Source organism: Eucalyptus grandis, chromosome 3, assembly GCF_016545825.1.
Source record: "Eucalyptus grandis isolate ANBG69807.140 chromosome 3, ASM1654582v1, whole genome shotgun sequence".
NCBI classification, from domain to species: domain Eukaryota; kingdom Viridiplantae; phylum Streptophyta; class Magnoliopsida; order Myrtales; family Myrtaceae; genus Eucalyptus; species Eucalyptus grandis.
The window spans coordinates 15,698,649-15,708,115 of NC_052614.1; the positions used below are offsets into that span (position 1 = coordinate 15,698,649).

At 38.8% G+C, this 9,467-nt stretch overlaps 1 protein-coding gene across 1 annotated transcript; it reads right to left on the reverse strand.

Annotated features, from left to right (window-relative positions):
* Positions 1 to 929: 929 nt before the first annotated feature.
* LOC104452665 (allene oxide synthase 3) lies at positions 930 to 2,645 on the reverse strand. The gene has a single exon (XM_010067130.3). It carries the CDS (start codon positions 2,584 to 2,586, stop codon positions 1,147 to 1,149), a length of 1,440 nt encoding a protein of 479 aa, XP_010065432.2. The 5' UTR covers positions 2,587 to 2,645; the 3' UTR covers positions 930 to 1,146.
* Between the last annotated feature and the right edge of the window lie 6,822 nt (positions 2,646 to 9,467).

The window sequence follows — 9,467 nt, forward strand, 5'->3', positions numbered from 1 at the left end:
ATCTTAGATTCTTTGTCATCGGTCACCTAATGATACAACTTGGAGATGATTAGGCACAACATTTTATTGAGTAAAGGGGATAAAACAATCACCGGAATGATGATATGGTTGCCATTTTGACCGTTGACTTCATGTACCAACAAGGCAAACTAAAATTTTAAAAGAAAACAAATAGATGGATAGACTAATGCATCATATGATTGCCCTTGATAGGCAAAGTCTTTTGCGCTTATCCCAAAAAATAAAACCATTCAACCATTCAAGCAAAATTAGCAGACAATGAACTCCTATGTGGCCAATGGCCGAAGTCCGATGGCCGACGACCGGCAATGGGTGGCAGGTGGCCAACGGCCGAAGCCCAACAGTCGACTTCTGACGGCCGGTGGTGGCCAACAGATGGCCGACAGGCAGTCAACGAGGGACATTTGGTGGTTGGTGGTGGGCCTTCGGTGTCCGGTGGTTGGTGATGAGCAGCCAACGATTGACGAGCATCCAACATCCAACAGCTGACAGTCAGTGACGAGCGGTTGGAGTCCCGTGGCTAACATCCGGCGGTTGATTGCCAGTGGCTAATGGTCGGGGCCAGTGGCGAGCAACTGATGGCGGGCGTTCAGCATCCCACATGCAGCAGGTGGGCAAAAGGCGATGACGAGAGTGAATGATGAAAAAAGTTTTGATTTCTCATTTCTATTCCAGAAATAGAAAAGTTAAAAATTTTAACTTCTGATTTCTATTCCAAATTTATTTTTGGAATAGAAATTTGTTCCAGAAATAGAAAAATGAAATTGCGTTAGCAAATGGATTTCTATTCCAAACCTATTTTGGAGAATAGAGAAATAAAGAAATAGAACGTTTCATGTGCGCCCTAAACTTCTCTAATTTGTCAATTCAAGCCCATGTTAGCTTACAAAAATCTCAACCATGCCCTATTTCATGCTTTAAGTTAATGGAAGATCGTAGATTCTTTGTCATTGGTCACCAAATGACAACTTGGATACATTTACACACAACATTTTATTGAATAAAGGGAATAAAACAATCGCCGGAATTTCTTCCACAAGCAAACCAATCGAACTAACTAAACCACTACCTGCTCCTAGCAGATGACTTCACGAAAACTAAGATAGAACCGGAAATGATTGAGACTCAGCTACTCGTGGCCTTCGACATTGACGTGAACGTCGCCGTCGACCCAAGTGGCAACGTCCCAGCCTCGATTGTGAATGTGTCGTAGCGGAGGAAGAACTCCACGAGCATGACCCTGCTCAAGAGCACCACCAGATTCTTTGCAGGGCACTGCTTGTTCCTCACGGTCGGATCATCGATCTCGCGCCCGTTCGACCAGTACACGTACTTCAACAGCTTCTCGCCCTCTTCCCCGACGAACCTGTCGCCCACGAACTCCTCTGGCCTTTCGAATATCCTTGGATCCTTAGTTGCAAACGGCTGATATCCACATATCATCTCGCCCTTCTTGATCTCGAAGGCCGCATCGTGGTTGTGGATCACCAAATCCTCCTTGGCGTGGCCGTACTGGAATGGGACCGGAGGCTCGATTCTCAGTGCTTCCCAGGCAACCGACTTGGTCAAGCTCATCTTCTCCAATGCGGCCATTGTGACCCCGCCTTCCGATCTAACAACGGTCCGGATTTCCTCCGCGAGCCGTCGTTGCAATTCTTCTCCAGCGAGTCCAACCCACTTGATCAAAGCTGGCAAGGTGGTTTTCATGCCCCCATAGGAATTGAAGCACACGAGGAAAACAAGGTTGTGGCATGCTTCGTCTCTTTTGATTCCCAAGCTCTCGGCTTCATCCAATATCGATTTTGCGTACTCATTGAACACCTCGTAGAATTTCTTGTAATCGCATTTGAGCAACAGTGAAGGCAATGGGAATGTGTGTAGGACTATGTCTTCCAAAAAGTTAAGTATCTTTGGTAACCCTAGGGTCATCAACGGTGCAAGTTGGAAAAGCAACCACGAGTCGAAGAATTTGGTCACTTTGTCGGTCGCCAGGATTGTGCTAGATGGGTTCCGGTCACAAAATAGGTTGGCCAAGAAGCTGAAGGACATTTTGTTGCAATAGTCATTGAAGTATACTTTGCCTTTGCTAGAGAACTCATCTTCTAGTTCAATGAAGAGCTGTGATAGGGAACTCCTATAGAGTGGAATGAACTTATTGTGTCGGGTCGCAAGGGTCGATAGGAATAAGCCTTTGAAGATGGCGTGTTTGGGTTCAGAGGGGTCAAGGTAGGCGCACATACGGTATCCGCCCGTGAAGTTGATCGAAGGCATGTAGGTCGCGACAAACACATCCTTCTTTTCGACCTTAGACGTGTCAAAGAGGATCGGGAAGCTGATGGCATCGAGGAGCACGACGACCTTAGGGTTCCGGGCCATGAAAGGGCCGGGAACCATGTTGGACCGGAAGACCGTCGACTGGTACTTCTGCATCCGGGTCCGGAAGAATTCGTCTGTACCCTCATGGTAGAAGTAGTCAAGCCGGTCTTTTATCGCGCCGAAGAAAGGCAAGCCATAATCTCCGGGGATTGCCTTCAAAGGAAGATTTGATGAAGAAGGTAAAGACATCGTCGGCTCAAAAATGAAGAGGGATTTGTCAAGGTGTTGGGTTTCAAAGACCAGCACGATATATCACGTTTTGCTATGCATGATCACATGAAACCGTGGGGTATAAATAGAGACTAGCCTTTGACCGTGTCCATGGAAATTGTCAACGCCATTCCTGAGCCATCGTTTAATTAAGACGCGACAAGTTTGACACGCTTGGTTATTCATTCCACACGCTCGCGATTACATTCTTGAAGTACAGCTTGATCCGAACCTTCGGTCTTATCCTATTCTCACCCACTATTCTTGATTTTGATGCGTCGAAACCAAGGAAATTGTTCATCCATGCCGCCTTGCTGAACGATTTTCTTGCAAGCACGTTTAAAAATGATGAATAAGATGCACGATCGTTTTGTTGAATTTTCTCAAAGTAGTTAGGTCAACCACGCAATTTCTTTTACCTCAAGCAGCAGGTTCGAGATTTGCTCGTCTATCCCGAATACCAACTCGTTATTTATTCGGTTTATGGTTAATAGTTGCGAACGGATAGGTGGTAAGTATACCCACATGATTAATTTGTAAAAATATCATTATTTCTGGTATCTCACATATAATCCACAAGGCATATAGAGTGGATTAAATGATTATTAGGTGGGTACATCACTGATTGCATATTTTGGGACATGAACATTGGTCACACTGCTCTCTAAAAACATGATTAATTTTACCCGAAAACGTCGACATTCTTTAGCAAGTGCACCTAACAAAGGCTTCATGACCAATGAAATCCAATGACCGGCAGTAAATTTGACCGCAAGATGAGTCGAAAGAGACTACTATTGCGGGATGGGTTGAGATTGTTTTCAAAATTGCTAACAATTGATCGGTCAGATCTAGGATGACGTAGCTAGCTGGCGTGTGGGCAGCTCTCATCTCTCGATCCTCCCTTTTATTTTATTTGTTTAAATACGTCGGACGAAAATTTCAAAATGACCTCTAGGTTACACATCTTTCTCAATTAAAAAGAAATATTGTCCATTTTTTGGCAGGTCACGTCGATGTATTTGTCCTTTTCAATTCGTTGTTGTTGACCAGTCTTTTTCAGGATTAATTGAAAGGGACATATCATCATCACGGGACCTCGGCAGAGAAGACTAGGGCTACCGTAGTTTTTTACCTGTTTAAGTTTCAATTAGAACGTCGGGAGTTCACCGCGAGCAAGTGCAAAAATAGAACGAGTAGGAATAGGATAACGTCTAATACCCGATTGCAAATACATAGAAGTTTGCTTCTCGATTATAGCTGTTTTAAACACTGACGGACTAAATAAGAACAAGAGGGACCCATGGTAATTTTTAAAATGAGTTTTGGCAACGGACAATTGAGAGATTGGTAAATAGTCAAATGCTTCATCATAGCCACCATTAAGTAAATGGATGCAAAAAAATAATAATAACACCATGATATCATTCATTGTTTTTCTTTTTTTATTTATTGCTGTCAATAATGATTATCTATAAATCTAATCGCAATCTTTCAATGTCTAAATAATATAAAATAAGTAGGATCACGCCTAATACTCTATCGCGAATAGATAGAAGTTTTTCTTTTTTTATTTAGAGATTGGTAAATAGTCAAATGCTTCATCGTAGCCACCATTAAGTAAATGGATGCAAAAAAATAATAATAACACCATGATATCATTCATTGTTTTTCTTTTTTATTTATTGCTGTCAATAATGATTATCTATAAATCTAATCGCAATCTTTCAATGTCTAAATAATATAAAATAAGTAGGATCACGCCTAATACTCTATCGCGAATAGATAGAAGTTTGCTTATTGATTATACCTACTTTAGACACGAGGGCACTAAACAAGAACAAGAGGGACGCATGGAAATTTCTAAAATGAGTTTTGGCAACAATTGATAGGTTGGTATACAGTCAAATGCTTCATCATAGCCACCCTTAAGTAAATGGATGCAAAATAATAGTAATGATGATGATGATGATGATGATGATGATGATGATGATGATGATGATGATGATGATGATGATGATGATTATAATAATCATAACAACAACATTATATCATTCATTCTCTTTTTTCTTTTCTTTATTATTGCCAACAATGAATAGCAATAAATCTAATTGCAACTTTTTAAAACAACTCTACTAAATGTCTAAATAATATAAAATGAGTAAGATAATGTCTAATACTCGATCACGTATAGACAGATGTTTGCGTCTAGATTATAGCCGATTGAGACATGAGGCTACTAAATAGGATCAAGAGGGATGATGCATGGAAATTTCTAAAATAAGTTTTGGCAATGGACAATTGATAGGTTGGTAAATGGTCAAATGCTAGATCATAGCCACCCTTAAGTAAATGGATGCAAAGAAAAGAAGAGCATGATAACATTAAAGTACTCATTCTCTTTTTTCTTTTCTTTATTATTGCCTATGTTGGATAGCGAGAAATCTAATCGCAATCTTTTTAAAAACTCTACTAAATGCCTAAACAATATAAAACGCAAGAACATTCTATTTAATAAATAAAGTATTTCTGGGAGGGAAAAAATGTTGACTGACCTTTGGGGCAAATTCTTAGGTGTCAACATCCAATAGATACATATCACCTCAATTTCTGCCTTCCTTAAAACGTTGTTCAGAGGGGGCAGTTAGGAAATAGACGTGTACTCTATAGACCGACGTTGCCTTTTAGTTTTGAGCGATATATTTTAGTTTTAAGGTTGGACCTAAAATTTTTATATACCAAAAATATTGGGAGCCGGCCGGACTTGGACAGGGCTAATCGGGTCAAAGGTGGAGCTTCTCATCGAATGCCCCCGTCAAAGCCCGCTAAAGTTGTCTTCCCGCCCTTATGGCCTGGACCAGGCCTAGGCAGGCCCATGGGCCGCTATGATGAAGAAAAGCTACCCTCGTCGGCCGAAGATTGGGAATCGCCTTCTAGGTCCGATGGGGAGATGTGGCCGAAAAAAGGAGCACCCAACATCCAAGCTCCCAAGGCATATAAATTGGGAAAGAAATATCACAAGTGCTATAATTTTTATATGACGCTCACTTGAGGGTCATAATTTTTTATTGATCTCTTGAGAGTCATAAATTATGTATGACGCCCATTTGATGGCCATAGCTGTTTTCCCCAATTACTTGAATGCATAAAACTTCTCAATTAATCACTTAAATATTAAAAACTTCAGAAAAAAAAAATTGCTAAAAGTGCTATACCATGTCAGATTTCCGACACTTAGGTGAACAACTTAAAAAAAAAAATTATATTTAAGTGATTAATTGAAAATTATAACACTCAAATGAACTTTTTAGAAGTTATGGCATATAAGTGGTCGAAAAAAGAAAAGTTGTAACATTCAACTAAGCACCGTACAAAGGTTATAGTATTTGTGGTGTCATTATCTCTATATAAAATTAGTAAAAGATCACCTAAAAAGGATTTATTCAGAAACAAAACTTACGTTCTAAATGGTATTTTATACATAAATTATTTTCGATCCGAAATAAGCACAGCCTAGTGTTCTTCTCTGTCCAACCGCATTCGATGTATGAACTAATGTTAACAAAAACTGAAAATGAGAACTGGACGGTCTGCATTATAAAAATAACTCGACAGGATTTTCAATGCGCACTGAACTTCCAAAAGAGAACCCTGGTCGTACCTTGAGGGCCATGCAAAATTTTGGTTGGAATGCTGCTTTCACAATAAACACATTTCACTCTGTTTTCTATTTAACTACAAAAAATGGTATTACAAATTCGTTAAATACTAACATTTGTTATAAAAAAAAAAAAAAGAATTCTACCAGAAATGCTAAAATGCTGAAATGAGTTCCCTTTGAGGCTGAGGAAAGCGCGTCTCATTGATTGCCCTTGTCAACGCCCGCTGAAGTTGTCTTCGGGCCCTTATGGCTTTGCCAAAGAAAAGCTACCCTCGTCGGCTGAATACTGAAAATCACTAAAAGGGCCAAGCCCAATGGGGAGAAGTGGCAGCCCAAAGGAACACCCAACTAAGAAGATGCGAAATCCAAGCTCCCAGGCATATAAATTAGTAAAAGATCACCTAAAAAGATACCTTGAGAAAACTCGAACTTATGTTCCAAATGTTTTTGTTTTTTTTAACATAAAAAAATTTGATCAAAGCTAAGCATAATTTCAGTAGAATCAAGGAACTAGTCCGATTCTAGATTCGGTAAGCCCTAGTTCCCCATTTCAATTTTTTAAAAATTAATTCTCAATTCGGTTCTATGTCCAAAGGGAATCGGATTGTGAGCCGAATCAAGAACATAGAAAATCGTGCAGAACCTTGTCTGAATGCTTGAATTGTATATCTATCAGTGTGCTCCAACGAATCCCCTTTTTTCTTTTGCTCGATCCATTTTGGTGTGTGTCAGTCTCAAGTGCTCTTGAATTTGCTCGACCGCGTCTTCCTCTTTCTCAAAGCTTCGACCACTTCACTATTTTCAAAACTTCCTTCGTACTCAAACAACGAAGAAGCCAGACCTCCACTTATTAATTTTCTGTGTCTTTTGTACCGAGAATTTTTGCTCAATTCAACCGAGGGCTTTTTGTAGGTGAACTTTTGGTGCGAGTCTATATTCCCCCTGCCCTTGTCTTTCTCGTCTCTCTCCTTTTTTGTGGCCGTGTATTGTAACTGTCCCTCTCTTTTTATGAATGGCCGTCCCCCTCAATTATGAAACAAAGTCTCTATTATAAGAGCAAACTTAGGGCTTTCTATCAACTTCTTTTCCTATGTTGGACTCTTAAGAGATGTGCTCTATCATCAACTATAGAAAACTATTCTATTATCCCTTTATGATTTGAATTTGACAATATATTCTTCAATTACTCATCAAGTTTCCTCTCAATAAATCATTTTTTCTAACTTTAATAAAGATTTTGAATGGGCTTGGCCAAAATTTTCATTTTTGTTGTTTTGGTCACTATCATTTTGTTTAATAAAAAATAATCTAGAGAGACCTTGGAATCTGTGACAAGTTAGATTTCATATTTCATGAAATGCAATGTAGTATCCAAATTCCCAAAAATAGGGAACCGGTTTCAACGAAAGACGTTTTAGATTTCAAGTGAAACTTGAAATCACTAACCTCTAATTTGATGCATGAACTAATGTTACGAAAAACTAAAAATGAGTTTTGATAGTGTGCAATGTAAAAATGACTAAACGGGATTTTCAATGTGCACCAAATTTCCAAAAAGAGAACCCTAATTCTACCCTGTGGGCCATGCTTCGAGTCAGGATATACGTAGTCCTATTAGGCAAAATTTTGGCGGTAACGCTGCCTTCACAGTGAACACATTTCACTCTATTTTCTATTTAATTCCAAAAATGTATTACAAAATCGTTAAATCCTAACATTTGTTAACGAAAAATTTCAACCATAAAGCTTTCTCTGTTATATATAAATATGATTTGTGGATGAGTGTCCCAAAAATACTAGATCGAATTGTTTCTAATTAAGTATGCTTAGTAAGTGTTATAAGTACTTTGAATTACAATCCAACTCATGTTGAGCAGGCTCTCATCGATCATCGACACGATCCATTTACGAAATAGTTATAGCAAGAGACCTCTCTCGCAGAGCTTAGAGATAGGCATCTCCACAGCTCTTGGTCAGATAAGACCAAAACCTTTTTGATAGTCAAGTAGTTGTCAAAAGAAACCTTCACTACAATTACCAAAGAAGGCCAATTACAACATACCTCCCTATTCAAGAAAGATCCCTTACGCTAGGGAATATACAAAGTGATACATCTTCATTCTAATTGCGCTCTCTTCGTATATCTTCCTTTTTCTGGATCAGCATGGCACGAACCGCTCCACGAGCAAGCACATGGTGGCCTCTGAAATCGTGCTCTCGGCCGGAACCTCTCTCCTCCTCTCTCCCTTTTTGGCCATCGACAACTTCTTCGGTTCAGCTTCGACCGATTCTTCGCGTTCTTGGTCGGACTTCGATTTGGACTGGAGTAACTTCTTGATTGCAACCTTCTCTCCGAGCTTGGCAAGCTCAGACTCCCATATCCCTACTAATGCAGACATAGTTTTGAACCTTCTACTTTGGGAGAAATTTTTTACCTTTTCTTCTTTTGATGGGAGTTTATAAACGGAATTGCTGTGGAAATGGGGAGAGAAGTTATGGGGTTTTTATAGAGAGGTGAGAAAGACGAGGTTTGAATGTGGTGTGGTTGAGGCATTTAGGGTTTCTTAAGGAAACAACTGGGAAAGAGCCGGTGAATCAGTGTGTGGACGAGCAACCGGGACACGGCCAGAAAATAGAATATTAGAATATTCTACAATACTGGTTATGCGTGTTTCATTGGGGGCAATATTGTCGTGTAGTTACTCGGACCATGAGAATGCATATGCCTTAGGTAATGGCTCTCGGCTACGTTTGGTCATCTAGATTTCTAAGTAAGATAGACCGAATAAAATATGATATGAAATCGAGGAATTTTGCTATATCCTATCCCTCATTTGGTGAGTACAACAATAAAGTCAAATATATTCATATCATATCATATATATTGTTTGGTATAAACGACATATTAATATAAATGAAACATAAATTTTACAATAGAAATGATAGAAATTTCTCACGACACTCTTGTCTATTTTATTTTTATTTGTTTTTTATTTTATTTTCCTCTAACTTTTAATGATATTTTTTTTTTATTTCTTTCATCCCCTTTCATCATTTTCGATAAAATTTTATTGAATAGAAAACTATACTAATATACCTAAAATATGTAATAATATATTTATATATTGAAGTTATATTATAAGATAAAATTAAATTCAAATATATAAATAAATAAAAAGATAAAATTGAAAAGAAATAA

Coding starts and splice junctions, on each gene's coding strand:
- LOC104452665 (XM_010067130.3), bottom strand. CDS start 2,586: ATGTCTTTACCTTCTTCATCAAATCTTCCTTTGAAGGCAATCCCCGGA.